Source organism: Exserohilum turcica (genome assembly GCF_000359705.1).
Source record: "Exserohilum turcica Et28A unplaced genomic scaffold SETTUscaffold_1, whole genome shotgun sequence".
NCBI classification, from domain to species: domain Eukaryota; kingdom Fungi; phylum Ascomycota; class Dothideomycetes; order Pleosporales; family Pleosporaceae; genus Exserohilum; species Exserohilum turcicum.
In genome coordinates, this window is record NW_007359914.1 from 1,429,450 (window position 1) to 1,450,354 (window position 20,905).

The 20,905-nt window shown below is 51.1% G+C and overlaps 7 protein-coding genes across 7 annotated transcripts; 4 read left to right on the forward strand and 3 right to left on the reverse strand.

The window, feature by feature from the left end:
* Positions 1-1,235: 1,235 nt before the first annotated feature.
* Positions 1,236-2,498, forward strand: SETTUDRAFT_18251 (uncharacterized protein; the record flags this gene model as incomplete). The annotated part of the gene is made up of 1 exon (XM_008021872.1): positions 1,236-2,498. The coding sequence occupies one exon, from the start codon at positions 1,236-1,238 to the stop codon at positions 2,496-2,498; it is 1,263 nt and encodes a 420-aa protein (XP_008020063.1).
* Positions 2,499-2,613: 115 nt separating this feature from the next.
* SETTUDRAFT_162259 (uncharacterized protein) lies at positions 2,614-4,133 on the reverse strand. Its single transcript, XM_008022540.1, has 2 exons — positions 3,239-4,133; positions 2,614-3,183 (listed from the first exon to the last, which is right to left on the reverse strand). The coding sequence occupies exons 1-2, from the start codon at positions 3,938-3,940 to the stop codon at positions 2,734-2,736; spliced, it is 1,152 nt and encodes a 383-aa protein (XP_008020731.1). The 5' UTR covers positions 3,941-4,133; the 3' UTR covers positions 2,614-2,733.
* Positions 4,134-9,894: 5,761 nt separating this feature from the next.
* On the forward strand, positions 9,895-10,065 carry SETTUDRAFT_58759 (uncharacterized protein; the record flags this gene model as incomplete). Its single annotated transcript, XM_008022129.1, has 1 exon — positions 9,895-10,065. A coding segment is annotated over one exon (171 nt), but the record flags the coding sequence as incomplete, so codon positions are not given.
* A 2,063-nt stretch (positions 10,066-12,128) lies between these two features.
* On the forward strand, positions 12,129-13,392 carry SETTUDRAFT_85587 (uncharacterized protein; the record flags this gene model as incomplete). Its single annotated transcript, XM_008022224.1, has 4 exons — positions 12,129-12,208; positions 12,275-12,401; positions 12,475-12,792; positions 12,967-13,392. The coding sequence occupies 4 exons, from the start codon at positions 12,129-12,131 to the stop codon at positions 13,390-13,392; spliced, it is 951 nt and encodes a 316-aa protein (XP_008020415.1).
* Positions 13,393-13,799: 407 nt separating this feature from the next.
* SETTUDRAFT_162264 (uncharacterized protein) lies at positions 13,800-15,166 on the reverse strand. The gene is made up of 3 exons (XM_008022541.1): positions 14,984-15,166; positions 14,469-14,725; positions 13,800-14,363 (listed from the first exon to the last, which is right to left on the reverse strand). The coding sequence occupies exons 1-3, from the start codon at positions 15,088-15,090 to the stop codon at positions 13,870-13,872; spliced, it is 858 nt and encodes a 285-aa protein (XP_008020732.1). The 5' UTR covers positions 15,091-15,166; the 3' UTR covers positions 13,800-13,869.
* Positions 15,167-16,740: 1,574 nt separating this feature from the next.
* Positions 16,741-18,337, reverse strand: SETTUDRAFT_18256 (uncharacterized protein; the record flags this gene model as incomplete). The annotated part of the gene is made up of 6 exons (XM_008021873.1): positions 16,741-16,783; positions 16,839-16,881; positions 16,941-17,169; positions 17,244-17,407; positions 17,460-17,524; positions 17,580-18,337. The coding sequence occupies 6 exons, from the start codon at positions 18,335-18,337 to the stop codon at positions 16,741-16,743; spliced, it is 1,302 nt and encodes a 433-aa protein (XP_008020064.1).
* Positions 18,338-19,258: 921 nt separating this feature from the next.
* SETTUDRAFT_152659 (uncharacterized protein) lies at positions 19,259-20,660 on the forward strand (the record flags this gene model as incomplete). Its single annotated transcript, XM_008022542.1, has 2 exons — positions 19,259-20,062; positions 20,133-20,660. 2 exons carry the CDS (start codon positions 19,259-19,261, stop codon positions 20,658-20,660), a joined length of 1,332 nt encoding a protein of 443 aa, XP_008020733.1.
* Between the last annotated feature and the right edge of the window lie 245 nt (positions 20,661-20,905).

Genomic DNA, 20,905 nt, shown 5'->3' on the forward strand with positions numbered 1-20,905 from the left:
TGCTCGGAAGATTGAGCAGCTTAACGCTGAGCTCGAGCCTCTCCAGCGAGAGGAGTGGGAGCTGTCCACATCTATGAGAAGGACAGGACTACGTAATAAGCCTGGCAGGAAGCCTCAATGGAGATGGACAGAGCAGACAGGCAAGCTAGTGCGTTCGTCCAAAGGCGGTATAGACTGGTGGAGATATCAGAGCTGCGTTCTGATCCCAAAGCTGATTCCTTTCGCCAAAGAGTGCCTCCAAGATAGGCCTCAGACCGTAGTTATGGAGGATAAGGCACCTGGGCACGCCCACCAGTATCAGAACGTTGTCTATAGTCTATCCAACGTCGAGAGACTACTTTGGCCTGGCAACTCTCCAGACTGTAACTGTATTGAGCCATGCTGGTTCTACATGAAGAGAGAGACTACAAAGAAAGGAGCTCCACAGTCAAGAACGGAGGCAACTAGAATCTGGCTAAATTGCTGGAGAGATCTCCCACAAGCTAAGATCCAAGATTGGATTGAGCGTATTCTTATACATATTCCAAAGATAATTGAGCTACAAGGTGGTAATGAGTATATAGAGGGGAGAGATAGGCGTTGTGTAGGAGAGCGGCCAGATTTCGGCTAAATTATTCTTGGCAGGACAAAACTTTTGTGAGGCACCTCCGTACATACTCAGTCTTAAGATTTGCTTGTAGAGTTTGTGTTACAGATTGATGCCGTGGTGTGGCTGAGACCCCGGTGAATGCTCCACCGCGGATGCGCTATTAGCCACAGCGGTGGCTCGCGTACAACGTGTTGATGGAAGGCGACTAGAATGGAGGACGGAGTATGTACGTATGCTGTTACTATTTGCATCGAGTAATACCATGACTGGGTGTCTGTCTACTTTCCTGTTGCGTTGAGGGGCAAGCGGTCAGCAGCTCCGCTCACGTGCTCGCTTAGCTAGCGTGTAAAAATCGCGTTGTGTGCCAACCTACACAGCCCCGTTGCACATCAACACAAACGCTTGTGCAGCGCAGCATCCCCCCTTCACACGACACGACACGAGTTGCGTCATGAGACAGCTCTTTACAAACTTATTCTCAGCCCGACGCGCTGTCAGCAGAGCGGACAGCAACATTGGAATTCAAAGCGCAGCACGACTTGAGCACAAGACCGAGTTGTGCTGGAAAGTAGCTCGGCCCCGACGGCCTATTTACCTTGGATTTCGGGCTTGTGCTCATCGGTAGTCCCAATTGGGCAGCACAGACATGTGCTCTCGTATCCCGTACCTCCCCGACGAAGTGCACCTGCTTATTGGACAGTTTGTATCTCGCAATGACCTGCCAAACTATCGACTGGCCAGCAAATCATGTTGCGCGATTGGCACCGCGGAGCTATTTGGCACTCTCACGTTTGATTACAGCACTGCGAGCTTCGAGCGCCTTCGTCAGATCAGCAAGCATGATCATCTTCGGAAATGCGTCAAGACTCTGTTCTGGGATGTAAACCTGTGGCGAATACCCAATGTTCGTGATCTGAACGAGTGGCAGGAGTACTTTCACGGGAAAGCGAGTTCCCCTGGCACTTGTCCATCAGAGGCCCGCACAGCTGGGCTTGAGCATCTTGCGCTAGATCGAAAAGAGTGGGGAGCATATCTTGACAAGGTGACAGACGAAAGAAAGGCCAGAGGTGACGGGAGCCTGCTGGAAATACTTGAACGATTTCACAACCGGCGGGCGGTTCATATAGTCCATGGTACCCTCAGCCTAGCCCACCGCGGTGTCAAGAAGATGAAGGATGGGGTCCACTCGGCATCGGTGGAGCCACCCGTCTTGCATCGAGGGGAAGGCATGAATGACCATTACAGCCGGCCTGGGTTCGAAGCTTTTGAACTGATACAACAGATGATACCTTCTCGTTTGAGCAAAATTAAGCTGGACAGGATCCATTATACAAGCTTCATCAAGGCCATGGCTTACGGGCTTGACCAGCTAACAAGTCTCGATCTCAAGCTGACGGCGCGATCTGATCGGCTCAACGGGCTGTCCTTTAATCGAGGGTCGAGGGGCGGCCACGCGACCAAAGTCCTGGGTATGGGCGGGTTAAGAGTGTTCTTGAGGGAACTGCAGCAGCTCGAAAGCCTCAAGATTGACCTGGACGGCTGCCATGACACATGGCCATCGTGTGAGCCCATGTGCTGTGTGGAAGACGTCTTTGGTTCAGATTCTGCCTGGCCACAACTACGCAAGTTGTCACTGTGCTGTTTCCTTGCTACGCCCGACTCGTTGGTAGGCGTTTGCCAAAGACACGGCTCGACACTGAAGGACCTTCGACTTGGCAACATCATCTTTTCGAATGACGTGAAGGAGGAACCCCCAAGCTTTGAGGTGGCTACTCGTGAAGAGAAATGTGCAGCATCGGGGATGCCTTTGGAGTTGCGTGCATGGCCTGACGTGCTGGAGTACCTTGGACAGTTGGAACTGGTTCTTGGTGCAATTTCCAGCCTAGCAGGGGCAGCAAGGCCAAGATGAGCGAGTCAGGGCGAGATCCGTCGCACGTCAGGTGGGTCTCAGGCAGGGCACAGGGGTTTTGATTAGCATCAGCAATGGAGTTCACATTGAAACCGGACGTCGTGCATGAAGTTGCAGTGGATAATCAAAAGGTATCTCTAACTACACAGGATTTTGGGGGGAGGGGAATATAAACAGTCTAGGTGCACGGGGCACGCTAGGCAAGAAGAAGAGCAGGATGAGGAAGAAGAAAGGTCTAGTAGTTGTACTTGTAGCACAGCGTCTGAGTGGTGTCGAGGACGTCTCGGATACGGACATCAGGGCGAATGCCGTAGACGTTGATGGTGTCGTCAAGAGTAAGTGGGCGTCCGGAGATGTCGTTTCCGTTGATGGTGTGTACACGGCTAGGGTCGGCGTTTGTCCAGATGCGGAAGTTGCGGTCGACAAAGCCGTGGTGCATGTAGAAGAACATGTCGCCAGGCGAGCCGTAGACGTCTTGCATGACGGCTCCGACTCCGTTGTGGCCAAAGGCGTGAGGGCCACGTTCGGCGCAGAAGGCCATACCAGCAAAGTCGGTGTAGGCGTTGCACTGGTTGACATATTCGGCATTGCAGTAGGCGGTCAAGCCGCCGTTGCCGTTGCGGGCAAGGCAATGGGCCTGGTTATCGGTGCCAGGGCCAACATTGAGGTTCAGGTTGGCGAATTGCTGCAAGGGGGGATTAGTCAGGCTGTTGCGAGGGGGTGAATTGGGGTCAACTTACGCCATTCCTTACACAGTCTCCTCCCAGGGCCAGGCCACCAAGCCACTTATCGGAGAAGATGGACGACTGGGCAAAGCGGCCAGCATAGCGCGTCTCGTCGAACCACGGCACCGACAGTTGGTAGCCGCACTCGTCACGCAGGACCGACTCAAAGGTCCAGAGAAAGTACCTGTGCCACAGCAGAAACTTTGAGTTTTGGTGGACGTTGGGGGTGAGGCGCTGGTGCAGGGCAACAAAGTCCTCGTAGCGGCTGCGCGCGTTTGAGAACTGGCCCGAAGGAGCGCGGCCCATCAAGCACTTGATGGCGTCGACGAACTGCTGCTTGCCCGAGTCGGGAAACGAGTCCCATTCCATGCGGGTGCGGACACTGGAGCAGGTGGCGCGGGCCTGGAGTTTGGGGGGGTTGATGTTGACCGTCTCGGTGACTTTGGACATGACATGGGCGGCGATTTGGGCGAGCTTGACGAGTTCGTGGTTTGTCTTGTACGAGTAGAGGGTGGTGGCGACGCCGGGCGGGGTGGCTGTGTAGTTGTTGAAGATTTCCTTTGCCTCTTCGAGGGGAATGGGCTCGGGGAACTCGGTATGCTTGAACTTGTCCACGGGCAGGGCCGGGGCGAGGATCTTGCTGGAGGGGATTTCCTGGGGCAGGGCGGTGACGGTGGCGACAACCGCCAGCGAGGCGGAGAAGAATGCAGAGCGCATGATGGCGTTGGCGTGTGTAGGCGAGGCGCAGGGTATATTAAGGTATATGCGGCGTTAGGGGGGGGGGTGTTTGGATACAACTGGACCGGAAGTACAGAGAGAGAGAGAGGGAGAAAGACTGCAGATTATACAAATGAAAACGGGTGTCGGTGGCCCCCCCAAAGCGAGAGTGAATTGGGTGTGAAGTGGGTGTCCAGCAAGAAGCAGCGGGCACTGGGGCAGGGCTGGAGAGGCATCCTTATACAGCCGCTGGCTGGACGTGCATGAAGCTGCGAGGCGCCAGCGCTACCCGCAGGCTGCGCGCCATGTGCCATGTCCTGCAGATCATTGAGGCCCGCTTCGACCCCCTCCCCGGGCGCTTTTTTGGGATGTAGGCTGGGTCATGTCATGGCTTGCCGGAAATACGAAGGACCGCCGCCTCGCCCAGCCCCGGCCTGGGGCCCGACACACCAGGCTAGCACCAGCACCGTATCGCCGCCCAGGGGTCCTGGCCGCGCGCGCTGTTTTCAGCGGTGCCGGATTGCCTGTCTGTCTGTCTGTCTGTCTGTCTGTCTGTCTGTCTGTCTGTCTGTCTGTCTGCCTGCCCGCCTGCCTGGCCATGCCTGACGCTGCGCTGCGCTGCCATGTAGTATGTATACCCGATGATAGTATTTCCCTCGATACTATAGTAACGGTTACGGTTACGAGCTGCTGGTGGGCCGACTCCCGGCTCGGACGGCTGTCGCGAACATGCTGATGAATGGCGCGCCTGTGATTCGGCCTTGGGCGCGCCACTAACGCCTCTTAGCTGATTCCGCATTTAGAACACCACCGTCACCACCCCCCACCCCCATACTATAGCATAGTGGGATTACATACATCGCAGTACCAGCAACAGTGCTGCATCACCACCACCACCACCACCACCTGCTGCCACGGCTGATGCGCCAAGTCGTCATCGCATACATCGACTGCCGCACTGCGCAGCCTGGGTGCACCAATACGCCTGCCCTCCTGTGGCAACGCCGCTGCTGGCCGAAAGGGGCAGACGCGGTGAACGCTAGTCGGCTAGGCGGCAGCCCCTCGCACCACCACGCAATCCCCATGTCCATCCATCCATCCATCCATCCATCCATCCATCCATCCATCCATCCATCCATCCATCCATCCACACATTCATTCATTCATCCCCATTCATTCATCCATCCATCCACACACTCACGCACCACATCCCATCCCGCACAATGACGAATAAACCCCCCATCGCCTGACGCGTAGAACTCAGCCTCAATGCCCATCGCAAGTTTATCACGCGGTTTGCGCCGTCGCAATTTCCGCACGGGGCAAGCTGCTATCAACTTCCCTTTTTTCTTCCCTATCGGATAAGGGTCCGCCTGTCGCTCTCCCCACCCCTCCCCACCGCCGCCGCCAGGACGAAAACGATATGTGTGACCCGAGGAGAAAGAAAAAACCCGCTGCAAGCTTTTTCCAAGACCACTCAGCACTGCAGCTTGCGTTACCCCGCCCTGCCAACACAGCAACCCGCCCGCCCTGGACACGAGAAAGCAATACAACTAGCCTACTAAATAAATCACTTGCCCTCTCCACCTCCCTCGCCCACGCCCTCTCCTGGCTGGTGAACGCCTGAGGCTAGCCCGCCATGTGGGCCGTTTTCCTGCCAGCGCTATTTCCGTCACCGACTCGTCGCCCTACGGCAAGAAGGATTTAATCGATAACCGAACACATGGACTCTGCGCCCCGTGTGGAACTCAGGTCCGCTCAGCCACTCGAGGCCCGTCCGTCGCACACATGCGTACACACATGGCGAACACTCGGAAAATCATGGCCGAGCGCAACACGACGCCCCCCCCCCCGTTGGTATACGAATACAACGCGCGTGGACAGACACGCTTCCGTCCATGCCTGATTGACTGCCTACCTCGGATCCCGACGATGCTCGTGCCACAGCAACTAGCACACACACTACTCAGATCCGACCACATATGCCAGTGGGAACAGTGGGAACAGTGACGAATGCTGCTTTGCCCTGTCCGAGGTCACTGACGTCTTCGGCACCGGGCATCACAAGCAGCCATGCACTACGCTTCGCGTCGCTCAAGTCCTTTTTTTTTCTCTCCTTCTCTCCCCCCCCCTCTCTACCACCCACACTCACACGTTTGACAACTCTGAACTTTCTCCCTTGGCGCCAAACTCAAGTCCATGTACACCGGCGTCTCACTCATCATGATTTTCCTTCGTCCAAAACCCTTTGGTCTTGTCCGCAAAAAGAAGGTCTACCGTGTGCTTGTTTGCAACACGTCCTTCTGCTACGCTGGTAATCCCCGACAGGGGGCGTAGGATGCGGAAAGGCTTACATGGGGGCGTCGGTTACACGAGTGCAGAGTGAGTGCAGAGTGAGTGGATGTGGGGGGGGGTGGAATTCCCCCGTTCACACATAGATTGGACTTGTTTTCCATGCCGACCTTCCTCGTTGTTTCACCCGAGATCCTTCGCCCACCCGCTTTTCTGTTTTTCTTCCTTGGATTTGCTTTTTGCGGGACCTGCGACGAGCACTGGCCTGTTTCCAACACAGCGGGATTGTGCCAAGTGTTTTTAATGGAGACGTTTCTTCAGCCCTACAGACTGGCCTCTCTACTGGATACCTTTTGCGTAACACCCAAACCATGGCAATAGCGATAGAGACCAAGGTAAATCCTGTGCAACCGAAATTCCAGTTTCCACCGTCCGAGCCAATTTTCCCACCCATCCCCCCCCGCTTCCTCTTGGCTCTCTACTCTGACTGGCTCTCGCGTTTGACCTGAACACGAAATATTACCACATACATGGTCTTGTCAAATTTCCTGTTTCGGCCGCCAAAATCTCACGCGCTCGTGTATTACTAGGCTGGTGTGGGTGCCACGCTCGGAACTTCCGAGCGTGTAACATAAAAAGCAACGGCGGAGGTAAGTGCTTGGCAAATCTCAAAGTACGTCACCCATCACACGACACACAACACACCGACACACGATGTTATTCACTTGTGCTGACCACCATCGCTTTTTGCTTATTCTGCTCTAATCTCATCTGTTCTACTCTGCCCCCTGAACTCTGTGCTCTTCTCTCTGTCGGCCGCGACGGCCCTAAGGCATAAACAACGAAAAATCTACCACGGCATGAAACACCATGGTGGGGAAATGACGGATGCGAGACATCCACCCACTGTACATGGTACCCAATCGAGTGTGTAGAGTACAGCCCCTCACTTCCTCTCCCCTCACTAATACTCTCATTTGTTTCGTTTCTTACAAATAGCATAAATGTTATGATGATTGTTGTTGTGATTGTGGCAGTTGGGCCGACGTAATCTTTACGTGAGACTTTGGAATTGTGAAACTGTTATTTCTGGGGAGACACGAAAAATAGAGGTTAATAAAAATAAGAATGATAAAGTAGGAGGTTGCATCGGCTGAGTTCTATATGTGTATCTGTGTGTTTTTCTTTTTACTTGTTTCTACAAGGTGTCTCTATTTGTGCCCGGGATCATGTACTATACTCTAGTAGCGGAAATGAACCCGATGATACCGTAGTAAGTAGATAGATGCAATCGACAGGGAAGGAAGACATGCTTCCCCCTTCCTCGCAGACCCCATGCTTGCACTGCAGCATCAGGATCATCGAACATGCGCCCAACGGGCTGGGGCCCCGGAACGGCGAGGGAAGGGGGGGGGAGATGTGGGCTTGGCATAATGACAGAGATGGGAAGGGTGAGTCTGGATGTTTCGCGTTTGCTGTTTCACGTTTCATGTTGGATATATAGTAGGATGAGGGGTTTTGATGGGGTTGTGGGTTATGTGTGTGTGTGTGTGTGTGTGTATGTGTGTATAGTCTACAGAGATGAAGTCATGATATTTATCAAAAACCCTTTCTGAAAAGAGAAGAAGACAAGGACGACGAAAAAGCTAATGTCGAATCGAATGCCAACTAGCCGCACAATTGTACCGGCTAAACAGCATTACAACATATCAACAGTGAGTTTTATAATATTAACACTTAGATGCTGTCTTCCTCTTTTTTTTCCAGTGCTATGAGCGCATGTACTTGTGGAAAAAAAAGATGTCTTGTCATGATAACATTCTAAACATGTCAGTGATACATAGCGGGCACGAAAAAAAAACACGAGCTCTTTCGTAACCAAGTACAGTCGGAAGTCGGCGCGCGACAAAAAAAAAGAAGCAAACAGAAATAAAGTTTGACACTCGAATGGCGCCACACAGCTAGATATTGGGGGCGCTTGCGCAGGGGAAATGCAGATCCGCTAATGTAGCTGGGGCTGTGGCTGTGGCTGTGGCTGGGACTGGGTGTTACCAAAGGCGCAGACAAAGAGAATATGAAGACTAGAGGAAAGTTTAAATTGCGCGGTTTTTTTTCTCTCCATTTTCTGGGGGCTAAGTGATTCGTCGTTCGAAATGGAATTGCATTGTTCGGTACCGAATATTATGGTCATGTCGGAATGTTTCTATGCACTCTCAATTATTCATGTTTTACTCTGTAGTATATGCATGTGCATGTGGGTTTGATATACATGGGCTACTATTCTACCAAAGCTGCGGATACATGCTACCCTTTTATCCTCACCTCTTGCCTCCCCAGTGGTACACTTTCGTCGCTACAACTATATTTCACACTCTTACACCCTTGCACCGCGTTGCTGCTTTTCTCCGTCTCGTGCGCGTTTGATATTTGCACTTGGGGTTCGTTTCGTCGGACTGGAAAAGAAAAGGTAAATGTTTCGACGCTTGGATGCGAATGGGCGCCAAGTGTAGCAGGTAGACTTTGAGGATTAGTCGGGGGGGTTTTTTTTCTTTTCGTCTGTTGGCGCTGCGGGGGAGTGTAAATTTTAGTTGCTTATCTGCGCGTTCATACGTTGCAGGTTTGGGATTGTTGATATGGTGTTTTTGCGGAAACTATGTATGTAGCTAAGTCTTTTGTTTTGCTGTGAAAAAAGGTTGTGGCATGGATTGAACGGGAGTCGAGGTGATGTATGGTGTGGTATGTAACGTACTATGATGTGATGTTCATTGGGTCGGCGCGTCGAGTCACTGATACAATGTGAATAAGGATATGCGTGGTGTTGAGATGGTTCGGAAAATTCATTGCCAAGCTCACATTGCCTGCACGATTCATTCATGATGATTGTGATTTTGTAAACATATATTCATGCGTTTACCTGTAGGCGCGTTGGCTTCATGAAGTAATTGTAGCTACTCAAGACATGGTGGGAGTTGATCGAATAGCGTATAGTGCACCGAATTAAAAACCCGCAAACGCGAAGAGCCTTAGCTGATTCATGCAAGCATTGAGTCCTTGATTAACGGTGGATTCAGACTTACACTTTATCCAGCCTTGGTGTTGCTTCAAGGCCAGAGGTTGATATCCATGTAACCTTGGTCTTGTTTCAAAACTGGGCTAATTCGATGATACCGCGATGCTCAATTTGAAATCTGACAGCTGGTCTAGATACGGGTTAGAGCAAATTTATCATTTGTGTAATTGGGGTATCTCCTTGAGGAATGGTCACATCCTGAACGTATACATAGGAGTGCAGTGACTTGAGAACTGAGCTACTTATGGTGCGCCAGAGTTATCAGTCCTCGGATGTAGCTAATTCTCTACACACAGATTGTGAGCCACTACTGCCTGTTCAAATCATGATACCAGATCTCTATTAGTGATAGGTCTTTATCAATGATACAGCAATAGCTTGAAGAACATAGAGTTAGACTTCACAACGAATGACTGAACTGTAAGGACTGGTTGGCTGGCAAGGCGACGCCAAGACCGTCGGCGCCACTTTTGCCGACGGCCTAAGATTGTTGGAGCTCTTGCGACGCGCTCACCACCCGCGCGCAACTCGACACTCGACCCATTGATATCGGCACCCAACACATCAAGCTCAGAGCGACCGCCAGATCACGATGCCCAAGTTCTTCTGCGACTACTGCGATGTCTACCTCACACACGACAGTATGAGTGTGCGCAAGGCGCATAACAACGGACGCAACCACCTTCGCAACGTCCAGGCCTACTACGAACAAATCTCGAGCGACCAGACACAGCAAGTCATCAACAGCATCACGGATGCCTACAACACAGAAGGCCAGGCAAATCCTCTGTTTCAGCAAAACCTGAGCGGAGGCTTCCCCGGAGGCCCCATGGGCGGAATGCCTGGCATGCCCCCGATGGGTATGCCGGGCTTCCCACCACCAGGTAGGTTGCATGCGCCCTCGAGGTTCGAATGAATGCTGACACGACTTAGGAATGCCGCCTATGGGTGGAATGCCCCCGCCGTTCCTGGGCCGCGGAGGTCGTAAGTCCAACTCCAGCAACCATGCAGAGCCCTATACTAACCCTTTGATAGCGCCCATGCCACCAAACGGAATGCCGCCCTTTCCTCCGCCAGGCGGAATGCCCCCAGGCCCTGGTGGCGCGCCCCCGAACATGCCGCCCTTCCCACCACCGCACATGCCCGGCGGCCCCCCGCCTCAGGGGATGCCGCCATTCCCCTTCCCGCCACCGGGCAGCGCTGGCTCACCACCGGGTGGTTTGCCCTTTCCGCCACCAGGCGGCATGCCACCTGGAGGCCCACCCGGAGGTCCGCCTGGAGGCCCTCCCGGCCGATTCCCTCCTGGACCGCCGGGCCGCTAGGAGCGCCCTGATGCGTATAAAGGAGTTCCAACCAGCTTTGATCACGGTCAGCATGGGTCCACATTGGATGGCGCACGCGTGAAGAAGGAAGAAGAAGATGAAGATATACCCCATGTGTTTAGGTGGGGCTGGAGAGGAAGAGAGCCGCATGTAGCCGCTACGGGCGCAAATGCTGTGATCCCGTCACGGCTGAAGCGGGAATAGCCTAGCATGTCAGGCTTGATGTGGTTCAGACAGCCATAAAGCTGGCGTGTGTATGTGTCTCATCCATAGTGCGCTGCGCTGCCTCTTGCTCACGGTCCATGTAGTTTTGCGTTGTCAGTAATGAACCATAAAAGAAGCTACCATCAATGGGATCAAAATCGGTTGACAATCCATGAATGGCCAATCTCCATGTCCTATCATCTTGCTTGCGTAAGTTCCCACGCCCATCATACGCATGACCAGCTTGCGAATGATGGTTTTCTCTTTTTCCTCTACACTCCATTTCTTGCGAAGGTCAGTCTATACTTTGCTTTGAGTTCGCCCTCCAAATGCTGAATCGACCATTCTTCTCTCTAGATCTTTCTCCCGCTAACTCTTTCGATGATCTCAGCCAACTTCCCATACCTCACCATATATCCTGCAACATACCACACAGTGCTTTGCCTCGACGTCGCCGTTGATATTCCTCACCAACACCCTTCCAGCATCACCAAATCCGTTGCCGTAACCCGTGCTCCCACCATCAACCATCTTACCTCGACCTGACCTCCCGCTTCTTCTGTTCTATCTACAATGACCCAAAACTGCGCAAACACGAAAGACATGAATATGTCTGTGGAAACAATCATCTACCCAACATTGTTCTACCCGGCCGTCTCTCGAAAAAGATGACGAACATCACTGTGCGCCCCGAGCAATGGCATCAGCCTCTTTCCGTCACCTGTACTCATATGGGTGTGTTTCTGTGCTGTTGAGGGAGCACGTAGACAAGACCGTTGGATCCGACTTTGTGTGCTTGTTGCATACGGCTGTGGTTGATTGCAGTGCATCAGAAGAAGGCGAAAACATGATCAAGAATCTTCTTCACATGGCGGGTTGTCTTGGAATTGGCCTGAATAGCTTCACGACTGCTAGGAGTTCTGGGTGGCCGATTGAGTCCCAGCCAACCAGAGTGTATCGAAGACTGACATGAAGCAACTCTTCCAATGTATGCCGTGCAGACAAACCTTGTCTGTATCTAGGAGATATTCGGATTCTCCTCGAAACGAGCTGGCATCTGCTGACGACAGACCTGTAGTGCTCAAGGTGCCAAGCATTCGAGCATCTCGCTTACCACTCACAGTTGATCGGAGTGCGCAAGGCTGGAGCACCGGCGCTAGTCCATATCCAGAACTAGCGCCTTCGTCTATTTCGCAATTTCGACATCCCGTTGTGCGCTCCTCGTCGAACAACTTCAGGACTGCCCACAACACCCGAGTGCGCCCACGTCCATCCTCAGCAGAAGCCACTCATCACAATCATGGCCGAGCAACTCGTACTCCGTGGTACCCTCGAGGGCCACTCTGGCTGGGTCACCTCCCTTGCTACCTCTCTGGAGAAGTGCGTATCCCCTCCCGACAAAAGTCGCACCCGGTGCAAGACGCGCAGTTACTGACGTGCAGCCAGCCCCAACATGCTCCTGTCCGGTTCGCGCGACAAGACTCTGATCATCTGGAACCTGACCCGCGACGAGACCTCGTACGGTTACCCCAAGAGGAGTCTGCACGGCCACTCGCACATTGTGTCCGACTGCGTATGTCCCCCCACCAACGAGACAATTGGCTAGCTAGGAAGCGAAAATGGCTGAGCTGACAATTGCTGCACAGGTCATCTCCTCTGACGGCGCCTACGCCCTTTCGTCGTCGTGGGACAAGACCCTCCGCCTCTGGGAGCTCTCCACTGGTGTCACCACCCGCCGCTTCGTCGGCCACACCAACGACGTCCTCTCTGTCTCCTTCTCCGCCGACAACCGCCAGATCGTTTCCGGATCGCGCGACCGAACCATCAAGCTCTGGAACACCCTCGGTGACTGCAAGTACACCATCACCGACAAGGGCCACACCGAGTGGGTCTCGTGCGTTCGCTTCTCGCCCAACCCCCAGAACCCCGTCATCGTTTCTGCTGGTTGGGACAAGCTCGTCAAGGTACGTGACATCACCTCTTCCGCCCACCACTTGTCCGCATTTTATGATGATTTCCTATGTATTTGCTACTTCAGAGCCTCGGCTATGAGACAATTATCACCTAGTACTGATTTGACATGTTTCTCCACGATTCACCACAAACTGTTTGCAAAGCCGCAAGCTAACGTCAAACAGGTCTGGGAACTCGCTTCCTGCCGCATCCAGACCGACCACATCGGTCACACCGGCTACATCAACACCGTCACCATCTCGCCCGATGGCTCCCTGTGCGCCTCCGGTGGTAAGGACGGAACCACTATGCTCTGGGACCTGAACGAGTCCAAGCACCTCTACTCTCTGTCCGCCGGTGACGAGATCCACGCCCTCGTCTTCTCGCCCAACCGCTACTGGCTGTGCGCTGCGACTGCCTCGAGCATCATCATCTTCGACCTCGAGAAGAAGAGCAAGGTTGACGAGCTGAAGCCCGAGTACATGGAGGTTGGCAAGAAGAGCCGGGAGCCCGAGTGTGTCTCCCTCGCCTGGAGCGCCGACGGTCAGACCCTCTTTGCCGGATACACTGACAACCGTATCCGCTGCTGGGGCGTCATGTCAAGGGCATAAGGTAGTGCATGTTGGGTAGTGCAATGGGGCGTAACGGGAAAATCACGATTCCACATCTTCTGTAGCATGCCATGGGTTATGATTGATGCTCATGCGGGATGGGTTTGGGACTCTTCCGGCATTAATACGTCCAGGCGCTTAGAGTCAATGAAAATTCTCAAGTCCAACAATGGAACATCACCGTGTGATGGCCGCCGTGTCTGGTAGCTCTGGCGCCGGGCGATAGTTTGATGGTTGCTCTTTTGAGAGTGGTACTCTATGGCAGCTCTTGCTAGGGCGATGCTCGGATGGGTGCTGTGTGCAAAGTCATGATACTATGAAATTCTATTTGACAGTCGAGTATACATGCTATTCTATGCTGCTGTGCATGTGATGTTATGTCTAGTGCTCATCAGGCGCGCCACAACTGTATACCAAATTGTATTTCGATTCCTCCTCTCACGCCACCTTCTTTCCTTTTTTTGGTCGTCTCATACACTACAACTTACTAAACCTGGGTGTCCTCTTCTGCATGCCACTCAACAACGCATCCTTGACATCCACCGTCTGCAACATGGCTGCATTCCAAACAGCAGTATAATTCAGACCCTCAGCTACTGTTTTATCCCTCGAATAATTGATAATCTCCTTGGTCCCCAGTGTCGCTACGGGACTCTTGGTGGCAATCGTGGCCGCCAACTTGATCGCCTGGACCACGGCTTCCGCCTTGTCCTTGTACACGGAAGACACAAGACCATGCTGCAGGGCCTCGTCGGACCCGAAGATGCGAGCCGAAAGACATATGTCCTTGACCCAGGAGAGGTTGCCGACAGCGTGGGGTAGGCGCGATAACGTGCCAATGTCTGCAGCGATGCCGATGTCGACTTCTTTCACTGAAAACTTTGTCGTGCTAGTTGATACGCGGATGTCGCATGCGAGGCTCATGTCGAGCGCGAGTCCAAAGGATATCCCGTGCAGGACGGCGATGACGGCTACATGATCAGATAGTCAGCCCGTGTAGTTCGTAGGGAAAGCCATGCGAGAAAGAAACCGTAAGTAGGTTTTCTCCTTCTTTTTTTTCCTTATCTCTGACGTACGTTTTTCACACTTTTCAATATCGGTAATGCAGCTTTGGAACTCCAGAATGTGGCGACGAAGCGCATTGGCTTTGCGGGCTGAGTCGAGGGGTTCAGCAGTGGCATCTTCGGTTTGGGCGAGGGCGCCGCCCGTAGATGCGGCTTGGACGTCCAGACCGGCTGTGAAGGCGCGGTCGCCGGCGCCAGTGAGAATGACAGCGCGGACGTTCGGGTCGTGCGAGAGTTGGCGGAAGATGGAGGAGAGGTTGAGCCACATACTGGTGGGTTGCTTGTGTTAGTAAGGTATCTTTGGGTACATTTCGGAGACGCGACATGTTTTTGTAATTTAGCAGTAGAGTTGAAAGTGACGAGATGTACTCTTATACGCGCCCAAGAGACAACTCTTCGACACTTTGGGGACACTGTCTCTTTTGCGAAGGTTGCAGCATATATGCACGTGATGATAGGTCCAATGAATCGCAGTCATGGCCCGGGGAATGGGGATGAGGTGCGAGAAAGGGGAGTCATGTACTCACGCCTCCTTGAATGCATTCAACTTCTCCGGTCGATTGATCTCAACGTGCGCTACATATTCGACCGGGAACGACACGTTGAAGAATTCCCTCTGGTAAGCTTCTGCCATGTTGTCGTCGCGTTCTGCCTGTGCACCTCGTAGTCCCTTGCTCTTTCTTTTCTGCTTTGTAAATCGCCTGTGTACTGAGTTCTGAATATTCGAGTTACCAGAGCCGGCGGAGAATGGGGTAAGTGGTAGATGTATGCGAAGCTGTCGGCTCCTATGGCTTGCATGGGGGAGTCGTTCGGCTGGGGAAGCTTGTGACGGGGTGATCGTGCCGAGGTTGAACAGAGGCGGTTAGTCGGTTTTTTAGCATCGTCATCTTGGGGGAGCGAGCCTTGATGGCGAACAGGCAACGATGACAGGATACGCATACGAGTATCTGGCATCTCAATATTTCGATTCTTTTATACCTTGCATTTGGTGGAGATTTACAAGTTGCATCCTTGGTGGGTTGCGGCGCAGGCGCCATATTGGTGGCTGAGCTGCTGCTTTCAGCAACTCAGAAAGAACTCATTGCTGTTTACTCTGTAGCAGCATGTTGCTCATGGAGAGCTGGCGGTTCTGTTATGTAGGGTTATCAATGATTACTTTTTCTTGAAAAAAGCAATGGGCGACTTGTATATTATGTCATGTGACCAAAGGTCACATGACTGCCATGTGCTCTGTGGGCTGGCTGTTAGAGTATGTAGTATAATAACTCGGACTGAACTGCAACCGAGCAGCTCACTAAGAGAATGCGTTGAAAGTATCGAATATTGATGCCCGTAACGTTCGGCTTTGATGTCGCCCAATTGACTCAGTTAACACAAAGAAAAGTACATGCCTGAACCAGAGGACTGTAGTCATGGGATTCGGCAGCATAGTCTGCTGCCTGTCTAACTTGACATGACCCCGCAGATGAAATATCTTGTCAGTGCTTATCAAACTTTGCGCATAATTTCTGTCCTCCTTCAAGCTCACTCTCGCTGTGAGTACCAAGAATTTCATGCGTTGCGCCCTATCCGGCCATTAACCTAAGCATGACCTAAAGGTCTACATAGTTCGTTTGCCTCATAAAACTCAACAGTTTCTGCGCTAGAACCGCTTCCTAGGGCTGATTTGGCTACTTGCCAAGGAGCAACCGCTTATCAAGAATCGCTCTTGATAAAAAGATCTTTGATTGAATTCATCCAAGCGCTTGCTTGATTAGTGAATTCGTCCGCCATCATGTGATATGTAAGAGTCAATATTAACTGAAAAGACATTGTTCAGTTTACTAATTGCCATAGCACCGAAAGTCTTTGAGTCGTTTTATACGTCTATCTTCGATCGCCATGGGTCGAGCAATGGATTGCGTACTCTATTTGTTCTCTCCATTCATGGTCCTGGCAGGAGATAGAAGCCCGTTCAAATTTTTTCAATGTATTTTCTTTTAGAGGTGACACCCAATTGATTTTCCGGTAGAGATATAAAATCCTAATCCCAAGATGACTCGAGATACTGTTACTAGGTTCTATCTCCGATAATGAATCACCATCTAGCTACTTCATATTATATCAAATTGGTGTTTAGAGGATATGTAGCAAGTACTCAGAAGACGGTGGATACGTATGTAATGCACGAAGCTGATGATACGACCGTAGTTCAGAATGTAGATGGAATACTCTAAGCTTGCTTTTGTTGGTGACATTGAATTCGAACTGACCCTTTATTCATTCGACATGTAGCATAGATGAATTAAAAACTCGAAAGCTTTTTAGTCTCCCTGACGATATCATAACTTTGGTTGTTGAAGTCAGCGACATGACGGAAAAGGTAGGGGATTGTTGACATACTTCCAGTCATGCATGCATCGCTCCTTATTCGTCATTGGTGGCCCTGAATTGTAAATATTAGTTCTCGTATTATATAGCGTCACCTATCATTGTAAAACCTACTTTCCATGCCGGGGTCTAGGTAGTTGGATAGTTTCTCTTGGACCTCCAGTTCTCGGCCGACTCGAACACTTGACAAGATCTGAACTCGGGCCACTCTGTTCTTTCGAAGCTCCTGAAACTTGAGTAGTGAGACTCTAACATCATTCTCGTCATTGTCACCAAGTACAAGGCCAAGCGCGATGCCATCTTCGATGGCTTGATTTGCGCCTTGTGCCGAGAAAGGCAACATCTAGAGGCGGCGTCTCATTAGTTCTTGTTCGCAAGTATGGCTTTTAGTACATGATAGGTGAGGGAAGTACCTACCGGGTGTACAGCATCGCCAATAAGAACTATTCCCTCACGAACCCATGTCGATATAGGTTCGTGGATGTACAAAGGCCAGCGCTTAAGATGCGAAGCCATGCTGATCATGTTCATTATTTTAGGGTGAAAGTGGCTATACTCTTGCATCATGACGTCTTTCAAACCTGGCAGGGCTCAATCAGCGTTCTGTAATAGAGATGGTCACGTATGTTTTACCGTCATGCTCTTCAATGAAGTCGGTTGTGGATGCATGGATTCCAACAAAGTTTTGAAGTTCGTTTCTGTGTTTCCTAATTAAGTTGTGCTGAAATCGAAAATTTTAAAACTCATACGTACCCGTGACACCTATATGATATGATGTGTTTCTCGGTGGTAGTCTCGGCCATGTCAGCAAACAAGGTGACTGCACCCTCTGTTCTCCCCAACCATCCTGCCAGATCCTTGTCTGCTTTCAACTTTTCCATTTCAATCAGATATCGAAAAGCCGCCATACCCGAGTGGGTCTGCTTCAGATCTTTGGCGCAGTTTTTCAAAACGTAATCCCGCACGGCAGAGGTGCCACCGTCTGCACCAATTATGAGGTCTGCAATTAGTGTCGCTCCATCTTCCAGTGTGACTGTGCTACAATCGTGTCCAGAAGCAACACTGCGAACTCTCGATGCAAGGCGCAGCTCCACTGGTGGGCCCCATTCGTCCTCCAGCGTTTGATCATGACTTTCACAGGCCAATCGCATTAATTCGGCATGCAAATCAGCGCGGTGAACTGCCCATGTCCCTGGTTCAACCCTAGGGGTGTCATGGACGATGTTCAGCTTTTCGAAGGTTTCGCCATGCAAAAACTCATACCCAGTAACTCTATAAGCGAGTGCACGCTGGAAGTCGAAGCCCAGGGCCTGTAAGGCGCGTGCTCCATTTGGGGTGATGTTAATTGCTGCACCGACCTCTTTTGCAAATGCGGACTTCTCGAGTAACTGAACAGAGAATCCTGCTTGGCGAAGGGAGGCAGCGGCAGTGACTCCGGCAATTCCAGCGCCTACAATGATGATTCTGAGATTCCTGCACTTGCTGGATGTGCTCATGCTGGATGTGCTCATATTGGCAGCCGTCAAAGCTGAGTTAGTAATTTTGACAAGAAGGACCGCGTAAGTTCAACAAAAAGAGTAATTCAGTGATCATTTAGACATCATGCATTTGGATTGATCCTGTTTTGTCTCTGAATAACTTTCCTACATGACCCACAGACGTCAGGTGTGCCATTTCGCCCATCAAGAACAATGTTGACGAATACGGGGACTTTTAATTCTTGCCTTGGGTAGCCTGATATCGCGTCGAATGACGATCGTCATTTCTAAAGATATGCAGCTTCATGATTCGGTAAATACGAGTCTAACGCTATAGTACTCGCCGCAGTCGTTTCGCTAAAGTCGCCGCAGAAGCTACTTTAAGAAGAGAAGAAAAACTTGGCTGTAGACCATGTCTGTTTTCCTGAAAAAGCCTCCAGCTTGACTGAATAAGAAAATTCCCGCTGATACATGCCGTTCCAGATGTTATCTGGACTTGGCTGTCGCTCAATATTCCGAATTTGCGGAATCGCAGATGAACTACTAGATAGTTCCGGGAAAGGTTGCCTGCACAAAATCTTTGCAAAATGCAATATCGCCATAGAATAATCACTATCGCGTCGAGAGCGATATCCCGTAGGATAATTTCCACGCTTCAGTACCATGAGAAGCGTGTTTGATTGGCAGGAATCGTTCACGTGATCTCTGATAAAAAAGGGCCGTGAAAAGGTCCGCCAGAAGTGAAATGCTTTTGCCTGCAGATCCAGGCTAGAGTTGCAATATCTCATACTTTGGTTCTATAGTAATGATATTGCATGTTTCTCCAGATAAGTAATTCACAGCTGGCAGCAAAAGTCCAAGTGGTCTTTGATTTTCTGTGCTCAGTAGGTTAGTCAGCTTCAGGTTGACCAGCAACACGTTAAGAAGCTTTTCCATATTCCGATTCCGAACACAATGAGCAATCAAACATCGCAAACCCTTGAAAGCCTTGCGGCAACGATTCTGGAAAAGGTCGGTCTGGTCTCACGTCAGCTAGGTGCAGAGTCCATACCACCTCCAACATTTGCAGAATCTGGCCACAACGACTACGCAGGTGAAAGCCTTACTCTCCGGAAGGCCCGATATGATCTTGCTGCTGCTGCTAAGTCTCTCTGGCTTCTTGCACAGGGACCGGAAGATCAAATTATATCTTTGAAATGGGCACCTTCAGACACAGCCAACTTGGATGTATTACTACGCTTCGACATACCCGAGACAGTCCCTCTAGACGGTACGATCACATCAGATGAGGTAGCAAAAAAAGTGGACCTACCTCTTGACATTACCGAGCGTATGCTTCGCTATGCGGTTGGTAACGGTCTCTTCGTTGAACCCTCTCCAGGCGTGTTCGCACATTCAGCCGCCTCGTCAAGACTTACACGCTCAACACACCTTCGACATCTTGCCGTTGGAAGTTGTGGAATGCATGCTCGCTTTGTAGGCCGAATCGCGGATGCGCTCTGGTTGCAACAGCAGGCACGTCAGGGCACCAACAAGACACTCCTGGAGGGCAACGAGCCGGGATACAACCCCGAAGCACCTTTCAACCTTGCTTACCCTGGCTACAAAAATGTGTTCGATTTTGCAGGCCAGAACAAGCAGGCCGCGGAAATCTATCATCGCGCCATGGTCGCGCGAGCAAATCTACCGCGCTGGAAGATGTCTCACATTTTGGAGGCGCGGGACTGGTCAGATGTTGGTGACGCCATAATCGTCGATGTGAGTAATTACTATGTTCCGATTTGACTCTCCATACATGCATGTATCTGACATGAAATTTGTTCAACAGGTCGGTGGCTCAGCAGGCCAAACAGCCATGGAAATGGCACCTTCTATTCCAAAGGCCCGTTTCATTGTGCAGGATTTCAACAAGGTGGCATTGGAGCAGGGAAAACAGACTCTTGCCAATGAATTCTCAGAACTCTCGGACCGTATCACTTTCGAAGAATACGACTTCTTCACTCCCAATACTGTTCAAGGCGATTACTACATTCTCCGTCATATTCTCCATGACTGGACGGATGAGAATGTGATCACCATCATGAAGAACCTGGCACCTGCTTTAAAGAATGGTGCACGCATTATTCTCTACGAGGCTGTCATGCCAGAGCCTCCAGCGCAGCTTGCCAACACTTGGGATGAGAAAGCGGTCTGGTTAGAGGATATTTCCATGTTGGCAGCTCACTATGCCAAGGAGAGGACTTGCTCTCAGTATGAGAAGCTCCTCAAGGCTGCTGATCCTAATTTCCACTACATTGGAACTGGAAAGGCCCCTGCTGCTGTACAGTCAACGGTCGAGTTTGAGTACCGTAAGTAAAGATATTAGAAGAATAACACCTCAGCTGTTGATATAGTATCATTTTGAGAAAAAGCAAGTTAGGTGGATGCGATGAGTAGATATCTTATAAAGACTGCTCTGAAAAAATAGCTTCATGTAGGAGTATTCATCCGATATAGCATATTCATGACCAGATTCTCAGAGCTAAATAGATGCTTTGCTCAAATATTATGAACCACTCTTAGTTGGTGAACTAATACAAGATAGATGCAGCTTGAACATCA

Excerpts from the sequence above, each read along its gene's own strand:
- SETTUDRAFT_162259 (XM_008022540.1), bottom strand. The coding sequence starts at position 3,940 with ATGCGCTCTGCATTCTTCTCCGCCTCGCTGGCGGTTGTCGCCACCGTC. Across the intron at positions 3,184-3,238 it reads GAGACTGTGTAAGGAATGGC|CAATTCGCCAACCTGAACCT; the intron begins GTAAGTTGACCC and ends CCCCCCTTGCAG.
- SETTUDRAFT_162264 (XM_008022541.1), bottom strand. The coding sequence starts at position 15,090 with ATGGCAGAAGCTTACCAGAGGGAATTCTTCAACGTGTCGTTCCCGGTC. Across the intron at positions 14,726-14,983 it reads TTGAATGCATTCAAGGAGGC|TATGTGGCTCAACCTCTCCT; the intron begins GTGAGTACATGA and ends GCAACCCACCAG. Across the intron at positions 14,364-14,468 it reads TATTGAAAAGTGTGAAAAAC|CCGTCATCGCCGTCCTGCAC; the intron begins GTACGTCAGAGA and ends CTGATCATGTAG.